The following is a 25,480-nucleotide window of genomic DNA, read 5'->3' on the forward strand; positions in this document are numbered from 1 at the left end:
AAACAGAGTTGACTGTACTCGGTATTGTTTAATATAACCCTATGGAAAGATGGCCAAACCTGCTATAGAAGTGCTATTTGCTTTCACTATAACTTATTACGTACTTATGTCAAATATATCTTCTATTACGCTGTACACAAAAGCAGACAATATATAAACAGATTTCATGTCCGACTTCACAAGAGAATATAGAAATTAGTATTCATAACTTCCGAAATTAAGAAAACCTGCGAGACAGCATAACAGGAATACCAATCACACAAAGTTTCAGTATTTGTTCTTGACCTTTAAACTAGTTTGTGTTACGAACTTTGTATATTGTTTAAAAATACAGTATTTCCATTTGCTGTTTAATAGTCTGTAATTATAAAATGTTCAATGATTTGTATAATATAATAAATATGCAAGTTCTAAAAGTGATAGCTATATATATTATATTTACTTCCATAAGTAAAATGAGATTCCTGAGCAAAACAGTTTGTGTGTCACACATTAGTTTACAAAGCATTTTTGCAAATAACACACACACACTTAGATTGGATACATTTTATTGCATTCAATGTAACATACAAATCAATAATGTACAAAAGAAAAGCAATTTTGTAAATACAATAATTTGTTCACAATAAGAAAGTACTGTTGCAGTTCACTGCTTTATTACTCACATATAATACATTTTAAGCAATCAGATACAATAATGTAGTTTAGATCTTGATCTCTGTTGAACCAGAACTTTCCTTCAACATCAAACAAAATGGTGGGATCTTTAATCCTTTCTGCAATAACACAAAACAGCTTCTGTCAGAAGTATAAACATTTTTGGGCTCTGTGATTCATGGTCTATTTAGTATACAGTACCAGTTTGGTAAGTGTTGTAATCTGTTCACAATATTATCAACCAAATGATGGCTTGCTGTTAGATTTGTATTTAAACAGACTTGCTGTTAGGTTAGTATTTAAACAGACTTGCTGTTAGGTTAGTATTTAAACAATCTGATCAGTATGGTCATATCGTCCTTTAGCTCTTGCAACAAATAGTAATATAATCAAGTACTCGTATTATTTATATTCTAATAAAAAATATTGAAATCTTTGTGTCATAAGAAATGTATTACATATACATAATACGTATAATCATTATGTATACCAACCTTTACATACAACATGTAAAATGATTCCGTAATTTTTTTCTATACACAACTTTCCCTTTATTAATAATAACTATTATCATACTTTACCATACTTAATGATTTGTTTCGGTTTGATGTCCGACATCTTGACATTTCTAGAGAGGTTTGGTGCCCTTTTCTGTTTCTTGTTTTTGGTGCGTTGGTGGGGATGTGAAAAGAAACACAAATAAGTCACAAGCCCAGCAGCTTAATAGAAATATGAAGATGGCGGATATCAAGCTGAAACTAGTCATTAAGATAAAATATTACATTAATTTCAGTTGATGCAGGGAAGTTGGGAAGTTGTTTGTGTAACAAATTAACCAACACATTAGTGATAAAAAGTGCGTACTCAAGATACATGCATATAAAATATATTTTGTTTTAGAGTAGTCAAGAGTAATTCTATTATTATATACATCAATTAAAGTAAATAATTAATACAAAAACAGTACTACAGACATAATACTCCTATTACAAAAAATACAGGGAGTGGAACTAAATGGAACATATTTCTCTTAACCTGGTACTACACTCAATGTAATACCTATGCCTCTCTCATGATATCAATCATCCACAATTCCAACAGATGTGAAGTGCCACTAAATTAAGACGTATTAATAATGTTTACTTACTAATATTCCACATTCAGTCTAGTATGTTATTGGACATGCAAAATCTTTTTTTAGTATGAAAGACGAAAACCATGAAAATATTTTGAACTTTTTCATTTGTATTTTTTTTCTGCAACAATATACACTTCTCAGCATTTCCACGGATTAGCAATCAACAATACCATACTTCCGTGACAAATACAACGTCCAAAGTATCACAGTGACAGGTCTGCTGCTGGGGTCCCGAGGAACAGTCCCTAAATTTTTTGTGACGTGGAAAGGGAAATATAAATTAGGCAAAGATATTCAAGACGAAATTATTAAATATTCAGTTGCCATCTTAAAAAAATCACCCATATGGTAAACACTCCACATAATTCTTTAATTATATATTTGTGATTGAAAATCTGTATTTTATCTTAAATTTTTATCTGTATATATTTTTTTCATGTGCCCATTGATATACAACCATTATTGTAAATTATGTTATTCTGTGTCTATGGGCAAGCCTTGGAAGGTCAGATAGTGAAAATAAAAAAATAAATAGCTGTATACATATAGTAGTGACTTCTATTAGGAAATCATCAGTTAAAAGTTATGTGGATGTTACAACATATATGGCTAATAAGTAGTACACGTTTGAGATATTTCAAACAAAACATTTAATACAATTTTGCTGATTTTTACTTTCTTTTCGAGATAAAAAATTGTTTTATATGAAACTTTTTACAGCATGTTTTGTGAAAGTCATCGATTTAGTTCTCAATATGCTCAGTCAGTTTACGATAGCAGTGCATAGTGCTGTCACTCCCTTAGTCAAATGAAATTGGGTAAAAACGTAATACGGTCCATGCTAAGCTCCGCCCACGACCCCTTTCCACTTTTCCCCTACAAGCTCAACACACACTCTAGTGCGAAAGAGTGGAAATAGAGGTTTAGGGTGGGGTGACATCTAGTGTAGGAAAGTGGAACAAAAATGCGACATTTATGAACCAAAAGAGGAACCATCCTGTCTGCCTCTGTCTCTCCACTCTCTCTCTCTCTCTCTCTCTCTCTCTCTCTCTCTCTCTCTCTCTCTCCAGCCTCTCCTTCTCTGTTCCTTGCTTCATGTCCCTCTCTTTTTTTTTTTCTTATGACTTTGCAGTAGATAAGATTCGACCCGAGTAAGTTCGTAACTAAACGCTAAACGCACGCTTTTTGGTCACGCTTTAGACCTCTCGGCTACCAAGGCGAGTTGGGGGTAGAAGGGAAAATGAATCTATTTATGTTTAAGGGAACTGCCATAACGTATTGCAGAAGAATGGCGCGGGGGACATTGACCGAGGGTAGAAAGTGAATGTAGCTTGGTAGGGGTTGACTGCGGGGATGGCATAAGTGTTAATGCGCGCTGGTGGAGCTTCATTGTGTCCATGCCCAGCTTTGTGTACAGACGGAACCAAGTGTAGTGATGAGCCGTACTGAAGACGTGTACTTCTTTCTCAAATTGTGCAGCGAGAATTTGAAGGCGGATATGGTAAGGTACTGTGAGGAGCATGGACTACTTGCTAGTCATTACGAGTGTCCAACCTGTGGGAAAAATATGAAATTAGCGCCGAAAAGCAATGGCGTGCATTGGACAGTGGAGTAGTGCGAAGTTAACAGGTGAGTGTTGTTTAATGAAAAAAACAACCAATTTGGTTTCATGCTATTGTCTAATGCCCCAATTTTGTTAATATGTGTTATGAAATATGTGCGATTTTGTTAGAACTTGTTATGAAATACGTGCGAGACGAGGCAGTGATCCATTGAAGCGGGACAGATAGTAGAGAGAGACAGCAGAAAAAGAGAGCATGCAAGCGAGCTGCCGAGCGGCGCGGGTGGGGATAACTTCCCCTACTGGCGTTCACCGTATTACATTTTTACCTGAAATTGAATTATGAATTTAATTAATGATGCAAACAGTTTTTTGTTGGTTTCAAAGGGATTATTTCAATAATAATTTTAAAGAATTATTTTATTGTTTAAGTTTCTTTGGAGTTCGAAATATGCACGAAATAGCTTTTTTTTATTATCGCCTAAATTAAACCACTTCAATCACTGAAATCGGGATAAAATAATCACCATAAAATCACATCCCTATCATGTATACCACATTCATTCATAGCATAAACAAAAACCATAACAATCGCAATCGACATAATTGACTGATACAATAAGGACAATTTTGGACAACAACTTCGGGTGAATCACTGTATGAACAATTTGATAAAAACCATTTTCTCTAGCATCAGAGTTGCTGTTCCCTCCTTACACTTCTCTATTGAAGTACATCTCACAGTGCATGACGAATTGTCTCTCGAATCTTTTAAGAATGTATGTGAAACAAAATTACATAATTTTGCATTATAAAATTTGTTGCTTTATGCACTAAGAACTCAAGCAATATCACGCATTCCTTAGTATTCAGATATCATAATCGCATTCATCATGAAAATCACTGTCAACAAGAGGATATCTCCCTGTTAATTTTAAATGAGGCATTTCTTGTAACAACCTGTCCCATACTTCATCGTCCACACCACATTCATGTATTACCATTTCTCTTAACTGAACAAGATGTGATGGAATCAAGTGGAAATTAGTGCCTCTGAAACCAGAGTTGTATATATATAAAACTCTCAAGTTTTTGCACTTAAGCACACTTGGAAGTAGAGAATCGTTCAAACTAAGACACCGCGACAAATTAAGTTCTCTTAAGTTAGGGCAACCAGCAGCTACATATTCTAAACACTTTGATGTCACATTTGAACATCCTGCAAAGCTCAGATATCTCAGGTTCTTGCAGTTACCAATGTGTTTAAATCCCTCTTCTAACACCTGCTTTGTGCCTCTTACAGAAAGATCAAGGAGTTGAGGACAGTTCCTCACCACAGAGCTCAAGTCATATGCCAAAAATCCTAGCTTGGTTATGTTAGATAAAGAACCTTCTTCAAATAAACTAGAAACTATTCTATACTGTGTTTCACTGAGATACTCCAGCATTAAAGTCTTCAAATTCTTCAAATTTCTTAAGAGTTCAATATTATTGGAAGTATTCTCTGGGAAATACGTAAAACCAGTATAATGTAAATGTTCCAGGTTCTTACACTTTATAATGCAATTGAATATTTCTAACGATGTTTGACGCTCAACATGAAAAGATAACAGTTGTGTTTGTTTCTTTGTTAGAAAATACCTAATGTCTTCGTCCTTGAACATATTGTAACCAAGATCCATGTGTTGCAAAGAAGGGCATCCATCAGCAATTGGTTTCAGTATTCCATCTGGTACAAATAAACATCTGTCAGCGAAACCTAAATGTTTTAGATTCTGAAGACTGCCTATTAACTGGGAAAATTGTAATGGATTGTCTTGACCCAGATACGGGATTACTAATTTCTGTATATTAGGAAAGGAGTTCGCAAGTTTTACCAACAGAGGATACTCTAGTGTATGGTATTCATCCAAATCTAAATATTCAATATCTTCACAGTGTGTGCATAATGCGTTAATAATCACTTCTGTGTGTGCCCCTCTAGTGCATACATAACCCTTAAGAAATGGCATGTTTTCCAAGAGATACTCCCTGTCTCTGACAAACATGCTGTCATCAGGCATGAACACACTGTCCTTCCACAGTTTCTTGTCTCTAGACAGCTCCTTCCATCGAGAGTTCACATGTTGTACAGACAGAGCCAAATCTTCAATATCCAAATACGAAAATATCTCCAGCATCACTTCATTTGGTAACGAGTCAATCATCTTGCCAGTGAAATTGTTGCAGATCACACAACAAACTGAAACAAATGCATATTTGCATTACTTTCTAGAGTAGTTTATTAAGTTGCATTTTCTAAAATATTTTACATCTTGATTACACAACTTTTAACACTGTATCACTTTGGAATTTGTATGATATTAACTTTGTGTTAAATATTATTAACATACCTTGTTAACATGTTCCGATCTATTTTTCGGTCATCTTCAGAACTGGTCGTTGTTGGTCTTGGCGCCTCTTGTATCCTGTGTGGGTGCATTTTGTGATTGCCGTAGTTAGTACTCCCTTTGCCTTTCTTTTTCGTCTGAGATATAGCACACATGTCTATATTGTGTTCCTTTAACTCTATTAAAATTTTCTGATCCTTGTTATTCACTGATAAGATCCCTATCTTAAGCAAGATTAATCCAGTTCCTACCAACATATCCCACCTCCCTCAAATCCATTTTAATATTATCCTATATATTATTAATACCTTAAAAACAATATACTTTGTATATTTCCACTTGGCAATGAGTTTTAGAATAATATTCTGAGAAAATTACACAGATAGTAACAGTATATTCCTGCTACAAAAAAGAGTAATTAGAATAATAGTAGGTGCCAACTCTAGGATATCGTGGACATTGAAGTGGATGGTATTTTGATGAGGCTTATGACTATGTACCTTCTTTACTTTTCACAAGAATAACTGTCACTTGTATTTTGCTGTAGAGATAAACTTCAACTGTATTTAAAGATGGGTGTTTAAATAATAAATTGAAACAGGAATCTGAAAAACGTTAAAATTGTGTCTTATGATCAAATCTCCCAGAGCCCTTCAAATGTTAGTCCACATTAAATACACTACAAAATGCACCCACACAGGAAACAAGAGGCGCCAAGACCAACAACGACCAGTTCTGAAGATGACCGAAAAATAGGTCGAAACATGTTAACAAGGTACGTTAATAATATTTAACACAAAGTTAATATCATACAAATTCTAAAATATTTTGATTAATTTTGATAACACATACTTGGATTAATTCTTAAGATAAATTATTTTCTGTCATGTCTGATTACTATATAGGATGACAAAGAATATCACAGTAACTAGGTATCCCAGATTTATCAATTAAAAACTGGAATGCTTGTATGCACACAAATTACACTGACCAACGAAAAAAGTGGACACTCAATATTTTAAGAAAAATAATAATTTTATAGCTTATGCTTTTTTTTTTTTCATTCTGACAAAGACATATTGCAAAATGAATTAAATATGTGTGCTGTACACTTCATTTCCTTAAAATGCTTTTTGATTGTAATTACAGTAGAACTTGGTTATAACGACATCCAAGGGACCTTAAGAATTATGTTGTTATAGACGAGTGTCGTAGTAACCAAGATTCACATTATCAATCTAGTAGGTGGAAAATGAAAAACAACAAACTTAATTAGACTTATTTTAGATTTATGTATTGACTTTTGAGCCTACAATGAACATAATAAAATACACGTAGGCCTACAATTATAAATACAGTATTCTGTATTAAAACAGTTTGTTCAGTACTCACCAAACTACTTTACTCAGAACTGAAGTAATCAGTCATTTTACTCTGTTGTCTTCTACTTGCCCAATACACACTTTCTAGGGCTAAATTACGTTCTATGTTCATAATTTCAGTTGCAATTTCACTGCTCCCTTCCCTAGCTTCATAGAACATGTTCATAATTATAATGACTTCTAAAGCGTCACTGACTTCTTTTAGTGGCCATACTGCATTAAAATGCGTGCACTCAGTGAAAACTTCCTGTCGAAACTGATCTAATACCACATGAATTCGGGCAGGTTACAATGGGGTGGAGAATCCGCCTGCATTCCAGAGGTCTATGACAGCAGTAGACTGCAAAGAATTTGTCAGGGTCAGATTTCAACAAAATATTTCTTAAAATACTTTGGTTCTTAGAAAATCTTATTCCAAACTGAGGTTGAAAGTGACGTTATATGCGAGGTAGACACATATTAAGCAAGATAGGAAAGCATATGTCTTATAGGGAATTAGTTGGGACCACAGAATATTTGAAGTTAAAGGCGAGGTGTCGCACAAAACGAGGTTGCTATAACCAAGTTCTACTGTACTTTAAAGTTCGAAAGTGTTGTAATTTATGCAAAATTTCAAGGAGTCATTGAGTCATGATTATGCCATTGAAACTGTCACTGTGCGCATATTTTACTCTAATATTGTGTGTCAATGAATGCTAGTGATGGTGATGTCCTTTATTCGTCACGCTATGCTGACTATGCTGGAAAGTTTTCTGAGATTCCCTTCTTACAATGCTGCCCACATTTCGTTCGGGGTTGAAATTGAGACGTCGGACACTTTTGCTGAGAATATCTTACAAGTATGCAATAGGAATTAAGTCTAGGTTGCGTGCTGTCTAGTCCAGGGTTGATATCCCGACATCATGGCGGTAATGTCATGCTGCGAGCAGCAGAGATGTGTGCGTTGTCATGCATTAGGATGAAATTTTCGCCAGTGAAGGAAGCGAAGAGGATTACATGGTCTGCTAACACTTCTACACTATGTATTGGTGCACATTCAGAGTCTTTCTAACAAGGAAAACAAGCTCTGTTAGGGGCCAAAACTGATATCGCCTCATACCGTGATAGAACCACCTCCAAGCAGCATTCTTTGAGAGAAGTTGCAAGGCGACTACCACTCCCCATGTGTTCTCCATACACTCTACCGTCAAATAACCAGAAGCAGAATCACAACTCACCCATGAACAGCATCACTGACCACCAGTCCAAAGTCCAATTCCAGTGTTGATACTTGAACTGTAATTGGAGATATTGCAGGTCTTCTTGAGGTCAAATTGGCTTCCCGGAGTCTTCGTCTAACATTCCTGTCACTCATAGTAATATTCCTCACTCTTTCGAGATGTTCTCTGGCCTAGACTGTGGTCATATGGAGATATCGCAAGATAAGGAGAATAAGAAACCTGTCATCCCTGGTGGATGTAGACCTATCACAGCCATCACTTTAGATTTGTCAGTTAAAATTTCCATATTGAAAGTTTCTGCCATTTGATTAAAGTTGTAAACCAAACGTTGTAAATTATCTTCTGAAGTTGCCATAAACACAATATCATCAGCAAATAATAAGGTATCTATTTGGGACAAACGACTTATCGGTATACTTCCATGTGGTTTCAATCTCCATTCCTTAATAATGTGATTCATGCATATTATAAATAATAGAGGAGATAAACTACAACCCTGTTGTTGTTGTTGTTGTTGTCATCATCATCATCATAATGAATAGATGGTTGATGAATGGATGGATGGATGAATGAATCTGTGAGTGAACGAATGCATTAATCTGCATGCTAGTGTAGTACTATATATGAAACTTGTTGCAGCCCTCCAAGAAATGTTTCTTCTATTTGACTCTCATATAATTTCTAGCGAGTTCCACTGGTCTAAACTCACGAGGGTTTCATAGCATGATAATTCATATAACTTCAGATGATAAAATGTGTTGCATATGGAAAGATTCAGCCCAGGAGAGAAGTAAATAGGATATTGTTTGAAATTAACTCCTCTTAAACAGATGTCAAAATACTTGTTTGTATAGCCTTTACATCCCGCACCAGTTTGAGAATCATTTTGTTAACTTGAATCACGTCAGTCTGTCCCTGCAACAAAAGGACACAACTTCCACATATGAAATATATATTTAAAAAATTTGAATAATTCATGTCATTTGCAGTGGAGCAAATCATTTTCTGTATTTCCACTATGGAAGACATTGTCACTGGAATACAATGTTCTGCCCTCAGAAAAAAATTTCAAGCATTTTCTTACTTGGGGACTGGCACACATCTTTACGAGAAACATGAGGGTATCATTCCTTTGCCACAAAATCTCTTTGTAACTAAATCAATGTCTGTCTTTTTTCAGTGCAAATGATTATGAATATTTGACTTAATTTCCACTTCAAGCAGAATGTCCAAAATACTCTGTATAGTTTAATCAACGCTTGGAAATATCCCTAAACCTGCTATAGAAGTGCTATTTGATTTCTTACTTACTTACTACTTACAAATGGCTTTTAAGGAACCCGAAGGTTCATTGCCGCCCTCACATAAGCCCGCCATCGGTCCCTATCCTGTGCAAGATTAATCCAGTCTCTATCATCATATCCCACCTCCCTCAAATCCATTTTAATATTATCCTCCCATCTACGTCTCGGCCTCCCTAAAGGTCTTTTTCCCTCCGGTCTCCCAACTAACACTCTATATGCATTTCTGGATTCGCCCATACGTGCTACATGCCCTGCCCATCTCAAACGTCTGGATTTCAAGTTCCTAATTATGTCAGGTGAAGAATACAATGCGTGGAGTTCTGTGTTGTGTAACTTTCTCCATTCTCCTGTAACTTCATCCCTCTTAGCCCCAAATATTTTCCTAAGCACCTTATTCTCAAACACCCTTAACCTATGTTCCTCTCTCAGAGTGAGAGTCCAAGTTTCACAGCCATATAGAAGAACCGGTAATATAACTGTTTTATAAATTCTAACTTTCAGATTTCACTACAACTTATTACGTACTTATGTTAAACGTATCTTCTATAATGCTGTAACAAAAGAAGATAATATATCAATAGACTTGACGTCAGACTTCACAAGGTAATATAGAAATTAGTATTCATAACTTCCGAAATTAAGAAAACCCGCGACACAATGTAACAGGAATACCAATCACACAAAGTTTCAGTGTTTGTTCTTGCCTTTTCGACTACTTTGTGTTACAAACTTTGTATATTGTTTAAAAATACAATATTTCCATTTGCTGTTTAATAGTCTGTAATATAAAAAGTTGAATGACTTGTATAATACTGGGTATAATAAATTTGCAAGTTCTAAAAGTGATATATACAATTTACTTCCATAAGTAAAATGAGATTCCTGAGCAAAACAGTTTGTGACACATTAGTTTACAAAAGCATTTCTGCAAATAACACACACACACTTAGATTACATACATTTTATTGCATTCAATACAACATACAAGTCAATAATGTACAAAAGAAAAGCAACTTTGTAAATACAATACCAATCACATAGGAGGCCATGAAACAGCTGCAAACAAACGAAATTTGCTCTGCTGATATATTAATATTAAGTGAAGGAAAATATCATCTTAATAATGGTGTGTGGATAAGCTTCAGGGCTTCTACCGCGTTGTCTTGGTGTTATTGGCTGACGTTTCGACCGCTGTGTTGTGGTCATCTTCAGAGCAGTTGTTGACCACAACACAGCGGTCGAAACGTCAGCCAATAACACCAAGACAACGCGGTAGAAGCCCTGAAGCTTATCCACACACCATGTACACCAGCCGCGGAAGCCTATGCGAACAATCATCATAATAAGCCTAACTGTGGTTTAAAATGCTTTAAATTTCTATATCCGCTTGTCTAAGTGTTAGTGAAGTGGATTAATGTCTATATCGAGTAATATATTTTCTAGTTCGAAATATAGTGCAAGACAAGAGTTGTTTACTTGGTTTCTAAGGCCATAACATCAGTACACAATAACTGGACAAATTTTAATACATAAGCCAAGTAAGTACAAGCAAAACAGTGAATCTAAATCCTACAAAATTTAACAACTTAACAGAAGATTATTTCATGGGTGTCTATTTTGGAAAAAAGTCTTCAAGATGTTAAATTATGGCTGACAATTCTTTAATTTGTAATACTGTCCAACCTGTACAATCAGTATGCACATACTGTGGAAAAATATTTGCAGGTGATCGTGGAGTTAGAATTCATATTAGTAGATCCCATCCTGATATACAAAGGAAATTAATAGTAAACAGAAATAGGGATAATAAACCAATAGTGAACACACAATTAAATTCAAATGATGAGCCAAATGGAGTCAATGGGTCCACTGTTAACCAATATAAAACCGAAATTAAATCCTGGACTGAAAAATTCAAACAAGAGCTGGAGGAGGGGGAATTTTTCAAAGCAGTAAGCGATTTCACATCATTCTTAGCAGATTCCGTTGATCTTCTGCCAGGTCCAAAACATCCTGCCCGGAAATATGTAGAGGCTAGGAGACAAAAGAATAATTCTGGTATTAGTAAAAGTTATGCCAAGTCCACTAAACCTGAGAGATCGACTCGGGAGAGGGAGAAGAGACGAGGTAAATATCAATACAAACTGATACAATATCTATATTACAACCAACGAAGGAAAGCAGTGAGGTCTGTCTTCGGACATAACAATAAATCCTGTAATATTGACCCTACAACTGTTTCTGACCACTTTTCAAATATATTCTCCTTTCCCAACAATAATGTCCGACCTGATTATCTGACATATGCTTCAGAAATGGAAAAGGTTATGAATGAAGAAACATATGATCCACTAGTAACTCCGAAAGAAGTTGCTTCAGTCATTAACAGACTGGACCGGACCATATTCTCGTACGAGCAATCAAAGATACTCTAGCACACAAAGTCATAAGCCTAATTGCAACACGAATGCTCCAGTCAGAAATAATTCCTCCTAGCCTCCAAAAAGCAAGGACAGTTTTGGTTCCCAAGACAGGGAATAGTCAAGAGATATCTAACTGGCGTCCAATAACCATCACTTCTGTACTTCGTAGGGTAATCGATCGCATTTTGGACAAGAGATTGTGAAATGTCATATCATTTAATGACTACCAAACTGGTTTTTCTAAAACACCAGGGACACTAATAAATACTTCAATTCTCCGATCTGTTCTTCATGCTGCTAAAACAAAAAAGACTGACGTAAAAATTGTCTTTCTGGACATCACGAAAGCTTTTGATAGTGTTGGCCATGACCACATAAGAGCTACTTTGGAAAGTTCTCCTACCCCAACACAACTTACCCAACTTGTGATAGCTCTACAGGAGGGAAACACAACACGAATTGAATACATCATCATCATTGGCGCTACAGCCCTTGGTGGGCCTGGGCCTCCCTTAGTAATTGTCGCCATCCGTCTATCTTGTGTAGCAGCCTTCCAATTCTCGCACCCCAACTTTCTGGCACCCTCTTCCACTCCATCAATCCACCGCAAGTGCGGTCGACCTCGTCTTCTCTGACCTCCCGGATTTGTTATTACAATTTTTCCAGTATTCCACTACCCGTCCATCGTATTTCCTGTATGGCCACTACCCCTGGTTGGTATAAATTAAGTTGTTCAACAAGAGCTTTTAAAGAGCCTGCTCTATAAAGTGAGCGCACATTCCATGTGCTAATCTTTATGTCATGTTTACTCTTCGTCCTTGTTCGTGAGCCATGTTCGTTTGCCATTTTCCGTTGCCATAAGATCCATCCGGCTTCTTTCACTTTGGGTTTCATGACGGTGAGATTTTTACTGGGTGGGGTTGTCGACCCCATGCCAAACCCCCAACCTCGAATTGAATTAGGTCACACAAAAACTAAACCAATTGTTCTAAAGAAAGGAGTCATGCAAGGATCTCCTCTGTTGCCAGCTTTATATAATTTAGCAACAGATCATATTTTAAATGAGTTATGCGAGCAGACAATAACATCAACTTTTGGATTTGAACTTGTACGAGGACTGCCTCCTTTAACTGTTCTCGGCTTTGCCGACGATACCGTAATTATTGGTAAAGACGCAGTTTCCGCTATTGAACTGACAAGAATGGCTTATCAAAGATTTACAGACATTGGGCTAAAATTAAATCCTAATAAGTCCGTAATTATAAATATCTCCAAAGGTAAGGCTGTCGGACACAATCTCAGTATATATCCTGATTTTGAAATTAAATCTATTGGTACAAACGACTCTATTCGCTATCTGGGAGTAAACTTCTCTGACTCAATAGTTTTCAATTCCCAGTCAACATTAAAAGATCTAAATAATAAACTTGAAACTCTTACCTCGTCACCTTTTCTTCATGCAGACCAGAAATATTGTGTTCTAAATACCTCCATCTGTCCTTCCTTAATATATCGATTTCAAACCATCCCTTCTGCACTTATACCAAAAAAGTTCTTGGATGACGCCGACAAATTAATAAAAGGTGCACTGAAAGAGGTAATGAATCTGCCTACAGACATTCCTGATGCAATGGTCTATAGTCCCAGGAAGTACAAAGGACTAGGAATTTTTCGAACAAAATGGGAAGCACTACTACAACAAATTAATGCCCTTCGAAGTTTACACAAATCTCAAAACCCATACATCATACAAACACGTCAGGTTCATGAGGAGAGCATTAGATGTGCACAATCTCTGAACATTGTTCCAGAAGATGCCTTATTTCATAATAATGAGCATTTCTTAAATGCTACAAAGATTCGTAACCTTCTGAGGAACAGAGAATTTGATATTTGGTGTCGTCATCCACAGAAAGGGAAAGGCGTAGTTTTATTTAAACAATATCCCGGTGCCAACAAATGGATTTGTAAACACGAAGGACTCTCCAACAGCGAATGGCGCGATGGCATTAAAATAGTTGGATATGTTGCTGCAGTACATGCTGTGCCGGGAAGATCTTAGGACAACCGTTGTAGGCATTGCCACAATGAGGTTGAAACTCTTGCACACGTCCTGGGATCCTGTCCGCACGGCGAAGCTATGCGAAACGCTAGACACCACCAAGTATGATTAATTATAGCCACTGCCCTTAAAGATGCTGATTACAACACCTTTGAAGAAGTACATGGTCTCTCCGTCACTGGCAGTACACGGCGCATAGATATAATAGCTTTCAAGGAAGCTACAAGATCTGGATACATAATTGATCCCACTGTGTGTTTAGAAACGGATGAGGAACAGCCAGCAGAAGTGGATAATGAAAAAAAGAATATCTACAATCCTACCATTCCCTATTACCTCCAAAAATATCAGTTAAAAGAGCTTGAAGTAATCGGACTTCTCGTTGGAGCAAGAGGTACCGCTACTCTCTTCATTAAAGATGTGTTTAAGAGGCTTGGAATACCTACATCTACTATTCCGATTGTAACCTTAGCTCCATTGAAAGGATCAATTGCTCTCCTGAAGAATCACATATATTCGAAATCAAACTAAGTTCAGTAGCATTCTTTACTTTTTTGTAACACTTACCTCTCTAAAATAGGTATATTTTCACTAATCTCAAAAAATTATTTTCAGCTATGTACTTGTAGCAATTTCATTGTCAAAGAAAATCAATGGTTCATTGGACTTGTAAAAATTTCTGTGCTTAAGTACTCTTTGTCCCTTGTGGCAGCTCACGAATGGTGAGAAGATTTATAAATTATATTATTAATGTAGTTTAGATCTTGATCTCTGTTGAAGCAGAGCTTTCCTTCAACATCAAACAAAATGGTGGGATCTTTAATCCTTTCTGCTATAACACAAAGCAGCTTGTGTGCAACTGTCAAAAGCATAAACTTTTTTGGGCTCTGTGATTCATGGTCTATTTAGTATACTGTACCAGTTTGGTAAGTGTTCTAATGTGTTCACAATATTATCAACCAAATGATGACGTGCTGTTAGATTTGTATTTAAACAATCTCAACAGCATCATCCTTTCGCTCTTCCAACAAGTATTAATATAATCAAGTACTCGCATTATTTATATTCTAATAAAAATTATTGAAATCTTTGTGTCATAAGAAATGTATTACACATGTATAATCACTATGTATGCCAACCTTTACATACAATATATATGTAAAATGATTTGGTCATTTTTTTCTATACACAACTTTCCTGTGTTAATAAAAATTATCATATACTTTTCCTTAGTTAATGATTTGTTTCGGTTTGATGGCCAACATCTTGAAATTTCTGGAGAGCTTTGCCACTTCTTTTTTGTTTCTTCTTTTCGGTGCATTAATGGGGATGCAGAAGGAAATACAGATACAAACCAGACACAAACTCAGAATATGAAGATGGTGAATATCAAGTCGAAAATAGTCACTGACTAAAGGTAAAATACTACAATAATTTAAATCGCCACAGAAAAGTTGGGGAAAGTTCTTTGTAAAACAAATTTACCTAACCATTACTGAAGTGAGATATGGAAATCCATCCTTTTTGGTATCAATCGAGTCTTCCCCCCCTTCCCCCCCCCCCGAGATCCTGCTTTGCACACAAGTAGCATACCTTCTGTTTGAATGCTAATAGTATGAATGAATTATATGAAGATAGTTTTCTATTTCATATACTGCAAGAAAGTACAAAAAATTTAATTTCAATGCATTGAGAAGTAGATCTAGGATCAATCGTATTGTATATCAATTTGCTTACTACACATCCATATAGTAACTATTCATAGCATTGTTATTTCTGCAACTTCTATAGGAACCAGTTATTGTATGTTGTAATCAAATTGGATGGCATGTCAACAAGAATGGTCAGTACAAAATAACACACCAAGGGGCGAAAAAGAATATTAGCCGTTCCGTTAGTGGATCACTCATGTCATTTGTTCATACCTTAAACATAAGCTTCAATAATCGGCAATGAACAGAGTGCGCTCAATTTCCAATGCACTGCCTATTTTCACAAGTCAATCTTGTGACTACAATGTATACAATACTTATTCATACTTAAAACATAAACTTTAATAATCACCAAACAACAAAGTGCACTCAGTTCCCAATGCACTGTCTGCTTTCAGAACTCAAGCCTTGCGACTCCACAAAAAATCACAATCTGATACTAACTTCTTTAAGATAAAGCTTACCAGCTTACTGCGCAAAAAAAAAAAAAAAAAAAAAAAAAACCCCAAAAAAAAAAAAAAACAAAAAAAAAAAAAAACAAAAAAACAAAAATCACGAAGGAATCCATCTACTACCTTTTAACCTGAAAGCTTTTATTTCAGATTAGAACCAATAATAAATAATTCACTTAGAATTATTAAATCTCATTAGATGTATTCTATATGGACAAATTTCGACCACAAGGTTGGGTGAAATCACTGTATGATCAGTCTGATTATTTCCAACATTATGGTTTTCGCTGAAAAACTCTCCCCCCCCCCAACCCCGAAAATATAAACATCAATTTTTTCTGCATCACTGTGTTCGCTTTTTACGCTTGTCTAAGGAAGCACACCTCCGACCACAACGACCTGTGTATCTAACACCGCCGTCATCTCTGATATGTCCTCGTAATTTCAAGTGCGGCATTTCTTTTGAGAGTCTGTCCAACACTTCATTTTTCACTCTACTTCCAACTACAATGAATTCTCTCAAGTGAACAAGATGTGACGGAATCAGATAACATTTAGAGCTCATCCAATTGCCTTCCAAACCACAGTGACTTATATCTAACACTCGTAAGTTTTTGCACTTGAGCACACTTAGAATTAGAGAAACGTCCAAGCAATATGTCCGAGACAAATCAAGATGTCTTAAGTTAGGGCAACCTGCTGCTACATAATCTAAACACTTTGCAGTGACATTTGAACAATTTGAAAAGCTCAGATATCTCAGATTTTTGCAGTTACCAATGTATTTAAATCCTTCTTCTAACACATCCTTCGTGCTATTTACAGAAAGCTCAAGGAGCTGAGGACAATTCCTCACCACACAGCTGAAGTCATATTCTACAATACCTAGCTTGGTTATATTAGACAAAAAACCCGCTCCAAATAAACTAGAAACTGCTCCAAACTCTGTTTCAGAGAGAAACCACAGCATCAAAGTCTTCAAATTCTTCAGATTTCTTAAGAGTTTAATGTCATTGGAAGTCATATCTGAGGAAAAGCCATACCCAGTACATTCCAAGTGTTCCAGCTTCTTACACTGTAAAACACAAGAGTATATTGCTAATGTCATTTCACATTTGACTTGAAAAGATAATAACTGTGTTTGTTTCTTTATTAGGAAATACATAACTTCTTCGCCCTTGAACATATTCTCTCCTAAATTCATGTGTTGCAAAGAAGGACACCCATCAGCAATTGGTTTCAGTACGTCATCTTGTACTGGTTCAAATTGGTCACTGAAACCAAAATGAGTTAGATTCTGAAGACTGCCTATTAGTTGGGAAAACTGTAGTGGATTGTCTTCTTGCAGGAACGGAATTGTCAATTTCTGTATATTAGGAAAGGAGTTTGTGAATTTTACCAACAGAGAATACTGCAGTTTATCGTCCTCATCCAAACTTAAATATTCAATATCGTCACAGTATGTGCATAATGCGTTAATGATCGGTTTTGCATTTTTTCTTCTAGTCGACACACAAGCTCTTAGACATGGCATGTTTTTCAAGGCATGCACATTGTCTTCGTCTCGCATTCCGGGTTCAAACACTCTGTCTTTCCAAAGCGTCTTATCTCTAGACAGCTCCTGCCATCGATAATTCACATGTTGCACAGACAGGGCCAAATCTTTTGTATCCAAATATGAGAATATCTTCAGCATCACTTCATTTGGTAACAGTTCAATCATCTTGCCACTGAAACTGCTGCAGATCACACACCAAACTGAAACAAATGCAAATTTGCATTACTTTCCAGAGTAGTTTAATCAGTTTGAGTTTTTTTAAATATTTTGATTAATTTTAATAACACATACTTGCATTAACTCTTAATATCAAATTAGTTAGGCATTCATAACGAGTGCACCTCTAGTAACAATGTAATTTTAAAATGGCCGAAATGGTAATTTAGGAAATCCTTTCCCCTATAAACTTTCAAGAATATGTTCATAAAAAATCTCAAACCTTCTACTCCTTAGGTGCATTGAAAGACAAAGGATTTGTTCTGCTTCCTGGACACCTTGAAACATGTTAAAGAGAATAGTGTATGCAGTGAAGGATAAAGGAAGGATTAGTTCTGACTTCTTTAAAAGAGGTTATTTGAAGAATAAGGAGAGAAAGTGTTTTCTTTTGTAAAAGGGAGTAGAGTGATGACCAAAGGGTAAAAACAAGAAGGATTAGAGTATAATGGTTCTCAACCCTTCCCCCCACATCTTTGTAAAAGTGAACCCAGGGAAATTCCAACGCTGAGTACACATTAGCCTACCTCTAGTGGGAAGAGGTGTGAAATCGGTCAGTGCCTACTACCCACATGGCCAGGTTAGAATCAAGTTTCGAAATGTGAACATCAGGATGTCAAAGCGTAAAATGTTTAAGTTGGAAGATACAGCGAATATTAGTACTGATATTGAACGTGGTATGTCCCAAACGGGCATTAATACTGTATGTAGAGCAACATCAGTAGTACAAAAACAGACACTTCGGTTTTAGTGAACCTCGGATATAGTGAACGAAATATGCTTGTCTGCAGAGGTTCACTATAAACTGAGTTGACTGTACTCGGTATTGTTTAATATAACCCTATGGAAAGATGTCCAAACCTGCTATAGAAGTGCTATTTGCTTTCACTATAACTTATTACGTACTTATGTCAAACATATCTTCTATTACGCTGTAAACAAAAGCAGACAATATATAAACAGATTTGATGTCCGACTTCACAAGAGAATATAGAAATTAGTATTCATAACTTCCGAAATTAAGAAAACCTGCGAGACAACATAACAGGAATACCAATCACACAAAGTTTCAGTGTTTGTGCTTGCCCATTCGACTAGTTTGTGTTATGAACTTTGTGCGAGATCGTGTATATTTGCTTGGTTTCCGCACAAAACCAATCTGCGGAAAGTCTAAAATTCCACATTCAGTATTCCCAACCTAACACACATGACAATTTCCCTCTTCTTACCGCTTAAGTGACATTTTGATTTTACTGCTTTAGGCTTTTAACATATTATTTTAAGAGACGTTCAATATAGTAATAATCATAAATTGGAAACTTACCACTGCAATTTCACCTAAATTGCACTGTTAATTATTGTTTTTAAATATTTGCAAATATTAAGTAAACTCTACAACTCCACTAAAGTTACTGCATTCGTAATGCAAGTAACATTAAGGAAGCCGTAAAAAAAATCAACAAGATTCCAGACTCATCATAGACTGGGGGGGGGGGGGAGGCAGACGTATATCACGGCCTGGCTGGAGTATAGTAAACACAGAAAATATTTTAAAGCAACAATGTTGAAGATAGATATTTTTGTTTTGCAAATTTGCCGTCATTGAACAGAAATCAAGATGGAGATTTCATTGCAACTAATTAGAAATTCCTCTTTCAGGTATGTAATAAAGATCTTCGCACAAAATAATGTACGATACACACTATGTTTCGCTTTTTCGAACTTTTCCTCGAACATGAAAACTTTAACATACCGCTCTTGTAACCCGTATTACTATTACATATTATTTAAAAATACAGTACTTCCATTTGCTGTTTAATAGTCTGTAATATAAAATGTTGAATGACTTGTATAATATACTAAATTTGAAAGTTCTAAAAAATGATAGCTATATATATATATATATATATATATATATATATATATATATATATTAACTTCCATAAATAAAATGAGATTCCTGAGCAAAACAGGTTGTGTGTGACACATTAGTTTACAAAGCATTTCTGCAAATAACACATACACTTACATTACATACATTTTATTGCATTCAATACAACATACAAGTCAATAATGTACAAAAGAAAAGCAACTTTGTAAATACAATAATTTATTCACAATAGGAAAGTAGTGTTGCAGTTCACTGCTTTATTACTCACATATAACACATTTTAAGCAATCAGATACAATAATGTAGTTTAGATCTTGATCTCTGTTGAACCAGAACTTTCCTTCAACATCAAACAAAATGGTGGATCTTTAATCCTTTCTGCAATAACAAAAGCAGTTTGTGTGCGACTGTCAGAAGTATAAACATTTTTGGGCTCTGTGATTCATGGTCTATTTAGTATACAGTACCAGTTTGGTAAGTGTTGTAATGTCTTCACAATATTATCAACCAAATGATGGCTTGCTGTTAGATTTGTATTTAAACAGACTTGCTGTTAAGTTTGTATTTAAACAATCTGATCAGTATCGACATATCGTCCTTCAGCTCTTCCAACAAATAGTAATATAATCAAGTACTCGTATTATTTATATTCTAATAAAAATTATTGAAATCTTTGTGTCATAAGAAATGTATTACATGTACATCATACGTATAATCACTATGTATACCAACCTTTACAACAATATGTAAAATGATTCCGTAATTTTTTTCTATACACAACTTTCCTGTATTAATAACAACTATTATCATAATTTACCATACTTAATGATTTGTTTCAGTTTGATGTCCGACATCTTGAAATTTCTAGAGAGGTTTGGTGCCCTTTTCTGTTTCTTGTTTTTGGTGCGTTGGTGGGGATGTGAAAAGAAACACAAATAAAAGTCACAAGCCCAGCAGCTTAATAGAAATATGAAGATGGCGGATATCAAGCTGAAACTAGTCATTAAGGTAAAATATTACATTAATTTCAGTTGATACAGGAAAGTTGGGGAAGTTGTTTGTGTAATAAATTAACCAAAACATTAGTCACAAAAGCACGTACTCAAGATACATGCATGTAAAATATATTTTGTTTTAGAGTAGTCTAGAGTAATTCTATTATTATATAAATACATTGAAGTAAATAATTAATACAAAAACAGTACTACAGACATAATACTCCTATTACAAAAAATACAGGGAGTGGAACTAAATGGAACATATTTGTCTTAACCTGGTACTACACTCAATGTAACTACCTATGCCTCTCTCATGATATCAATCATCCACAATTCCAACAAATGTGAAATGCCACTAAATTAAGAAGTATTAATAATGTTTACTTACTAATATTCCACGTTCAGTCTAGTATGTTATTGGACATGCAAAATCTTTTTTAGTATGAAAGACGAAAACCATGAAAATATTTTGAACTTTTTCATTTGTATTTTTTTTCTGCAACAATATACACTTTTCAGCATTTCCACAGATTAGCAATCAACAATACCATACTTCCGTCACAAATACAACGTCCAAAGTATCACAGTGACAGGTCTGCTGTTGGGGTCCCGAGGAACAGTCCCTAAATTTTTTGTGACGTGGAAAGGGAAATATAAATTAGGCAAAGATATTCAAGACGAAATTATGCAAAACATAATTAAATATTCAGTTGCCATCTTAAAAAAATCACCCATATGGTAAACACTCCACATAATTCTTTAATTATATATTTGTGATTGAAAATCTGTATTTTATCTTAAATTTTTATCTGTATATATTTTTTTCATGTGCCCATTGATATACAACCATTATTGCAAATTGTGTGTTATTCTGTGTCTATGGGCAAGCCTTGGAAGGTCAGATAGTGAAAATAAAAAAATAAATAGCTGTACACATATTAGTAGTGACTTCTATTATCTTTATACTTAGGAAATCGTCAGTTAAAAGTTATGTGGATGTTACAACATATATGGCTAGTAAGTAGTACATGTTTGAGATATTTCAAACAAAATGTTTAATACAATTTTGCTGATTTTTGCTTTCTTTTCGAGATAAAAAATTGTTTTATATGAAACTTTTTACAGCGTGTTTTGTGAAAGTCATCAATTTAGTTCTCAATATGCTCAGTCAGTTTACGATAGCAGTGTATTATGATAATAAATGATAGAAAAAATTTTATTTTTGTTCTTTAAATATGTAGTGCTGTCACTCCCTCAGTCAAATGAAATTGGGTAAAAATGCTAACGGTAAGCTCCGCCCACGACCCCTTTCCATTTCTCCCCTACAAGCTCAACACACGCTCTAGCGGGAAAGAGTGGAAATAGGGGTTTAGGATGGGGTGACATCTAGTGTAGGAAAGTGGAACAAAATGCGACATTTATGAACCAAAAGAGGAACCATCCTGTCTGCCTCTGTCTCTCCACTCTCTCTCTCTCTCTCCAGCCTCTCCTTCTCTGTTCCTTGCTTCATGTCGCTCTCTTTTTTTTTCTTATGACTTTGCAGTAGGTAAGATTCGACCCGAGTAAGTTCGTAACTAAACGCTAAACGCACGCTTTTTGGTCACGCTTTAGACCTCTCGGCTACCGAGGCGAGTTGGGGGTAGAAGGGAAAATGAATCTATTTATGTTTAAGGGAACTGCCATAACATATTGCAGAAGAATGGCATGGGGGACAATGACCGAGGGTCGAAAGTGGCGGGCTTGTGAATGTAGCTTGGTAGGGGTTGACTGCGGGGGTGGCATAAGTGTTAACGCACGCTGGTGGAGCTTCATTGTGTCCGTGCCCAGCTTCGTGTACAGACGGAACCACGTGTAGTGATGAGCCATACCGAAGACGTGTACTTCTTCCTCATATTGTGCAGCGAGAATTTGAAGGCGGATACGGTAAGGTACTGTGAGGAGCATGGACTACTTGCTAGTCATTACGAGTGTCCAACCTGTGGGAAAAATATGAAATTAGCGCCGAAAAGCGATGGCGTGCATTGGACAGTGGAGTAGTGCGAAGTTAACAGGTGAGTGTTGTTTAATGAAAAAACAACCAATTTGGTTTTATGCTATTGTCTAATGCCCCAATTTTGTTACTAGGTGTTATGAAATACGTGCGAGACGAGGCAGTGATCCATTGAAGCGGGACAGATAGTAGAGAGAGACAGCAGAAAGAGAGAGCATGCAAGCGAGGTGCCGAGCGGCGCGGGTGGGGATAACTTCCCCTACTGCCGTTCACCGTATTACATTTTTACCTGAAATTGAATTATGAATTTAATTAATGATGCAAACAGTTTTTTTGTTGGTTTCAAAGGGATTATTTCAATAATAATTTTAAAAAATTATTTTATTGTTTATTATTTCAATAATAATTTAAAAAAATTATTTTATTGTTTAAGTTTCTTTGGAGTTCGAAATATGCACGAAATAGCTTTTTTTTATTATCACCTAAATTAAACCACTTCAATCACTGAAATCGGGATAAAATAATCACCATAAAATCACACCCCTATCACGAATACCACATTCATTCATAGCATAAACATAAACCATAACAATCTCAAACAACAAAGTGAGCTCAGTTACCAATGCGCTGTCTGTTTTGAGAACTCAGTCTTGTGTACTCAGCAAGAATCACAATGAGATACCAACTTTTTTCTTATATAATTCACGAAGGCTGTCCACCAATTTCTTAAATTCGATTGCCTTTGTGTTTTTATTTCAGGTAAGACCCAATACTGATTACCAAGTATTAGTAAATGTTACAACATAATTAGCTGATACAATAAGGACAATTTTGGACAACAACTTCGGGTGAAATCACTGTATGAACAATTTGATAAAAACCATTTTCTCCAGCATCAGTGTTGCTGTTCCCTCCTTATACTTCTCTACTGAAGTACAACTCACAGTGCATGACGAATTGTCTCTCGAATCTTTTAAGAATGTATGTGAAACAAAATGACATAATTTTGCACTATAAAATTTGTTGCTTTATGCACTAAGAACACAAGCAATATCACCCATTCCTTAATAATCGCATTCATCATGAAAATCACTGTCAACAAGAGGATATCTCCCTGTTAATTTTAAATGAGGCATTTCTCGTAACAACCTGTCCCATACTTCATCGTCCACACCACATTCATGTATTACCATTTCTCTTAACTGAACAAGATGTGATGGAATCAAGTGGAAATTAGTGCCTCTGAAACCAGAGTTGAATATATATAAAACTCTCAAGTTTTTGCACTTGAGCACACTTGGAAGTAGAGAATCGTTCAACTTAAGACAGCACGACAAATCAAGTTCTCTTAAATTAGGGCAACCAGCAGCTACATATTCTAAACACTTTGGTGTCACATTTGCACATCCTGCAAAGCTCAGATATCTCAGGTTCTTGCAGTTACCAATGTGTTTAAATCCATCTTCTAACACCTGCTTTGTGCCTCTTACAGAAAGATCAAGGAGTTGAGGACAGTTCCTCACCACAGAGCTCAAGTCATATGCCAAAAATCCTAGCTTGGTTATGTTAGATAAAGAACCTTCTTCAAATAAACTAGAAACTATTCTATACTGTGTTTCACTGAGATACTCCAGCATTAAAGTCTTCAAATTCTTCAAATTTCTTAAGAGTTCAATATTATTGGAAGTATTCTCTGGGAAATAGGTAAAACCAGTATAATGTAAATGTTCCAGGTTCTTACACTGTATAATGCAATTGAATATTTCTAACGATGTGTCACGCTCAACATAAAAAGATAACAGTTGTGTTTGTTTCTTTGTTAGAAAATACCTAATGTCTTCGTCCTTGAACATGTTGCAACCAAGATCCATGTGTTGCAAAGAAGGGCACCCATCAGCAATTGGTTTCAGTATTCCATCTGGTACAACTGAATGTTTGTCAGTGAAACCTAAATGTTTTAGATTCTGAAGACTGCCTATTAACTGGGAAATTTGTAATGGATTGTCTTGATCCAGATACGGGATTACTAATTTCTGTATATTAGGAAAGGAGTTCGTAAGTTTTACCAACAGAGGATACTCCAGTGTATGGTATTCATCCAAATATAAATATTCAAGATCTTCACAGTATTTGCATAATGCGTTAATAATCACTTCTGTATGTGCCCCTCTAGTGCATACATAACCCCTAAGAAATGGCATGTTTTCCAAGAGATACTCCCTGTCTCTGACAAACATGCTGTCATCAGGCATGAACACACTGTTCTTCCACAGTTTCTTATCTCTAGACAGCTCCTTCCATCGAGAGTTCACATGTTGTACAGACAGAGCCAAATCTTCAATATCCAAATACGAAAATATCTCCAGCATCACTTCATTTGGTAACGAGTCAATCATCTTGCCAGTGAAATTGCTGCAGATCACACAACAAACTGAAACAAATGCATATTTGCATTACTTTCCAGAGTAGTTTATTTAGTTGCATTTTCTAAAATATTTTGATTAATTTTGATAACACATACTTGGATTA

The 25,480-nt window shown here is 35.6% G+C and overlaps 1 protein-coding gene across 8 annotated transcripts in view; it reads right to left on the reverse strand.

Moving 5' to 3' along the window:
* LOC138695076 (F-box/LRR-repeat protein 2-like) overlaps positions 1 to 25,480 on the reverse strand; it is a 361,245-nt gene that overhangs the window by 135,531 nt on the left and 200,234 nt on the right. For 2 of the 8 annotated variants that reach the window (XM_069819458.1, XM_069819457.1), the window contains exon 3: positions 532 to 5,598. The exons of 4 other annotated variants lie outside the window; for them this stretch is intronic. In XM_069819458.1, coding sequence (XP_069675559.1) covers positions 4,226 to 5,563 — 1,338 coding nt within the window. In that variant the 5' untranslated portion in view covers positions 5,564 to 5,598 and the 3' untranslated portion in view covers positions 532 to 4,225. Of the gene's footprint in view, positions 1 to 531; positions 5,599 to 20,347; positions 25,383 to 25,480 lie in introns of those variants that run through there. 2 more of the 8 variants (XM_069819460.1, XM_069819459.1) reach the window with 1 other exon arrangement.

Source organism: Periplaneta americana, chromosome 2, assembly GCF_040183065.1.
Source record: "Periplaneta americana isolate PAMFEO1 chromosome 2, P.americana_PAMFEO1_priV1, whole genome shotgun sequence".
Taxonomy (NCBI): Eukaryota; Metazoa; Arthropoda; class Insecta; order Blattodea; family Blattidae; genus Periplaneta; species Periplaneta americana.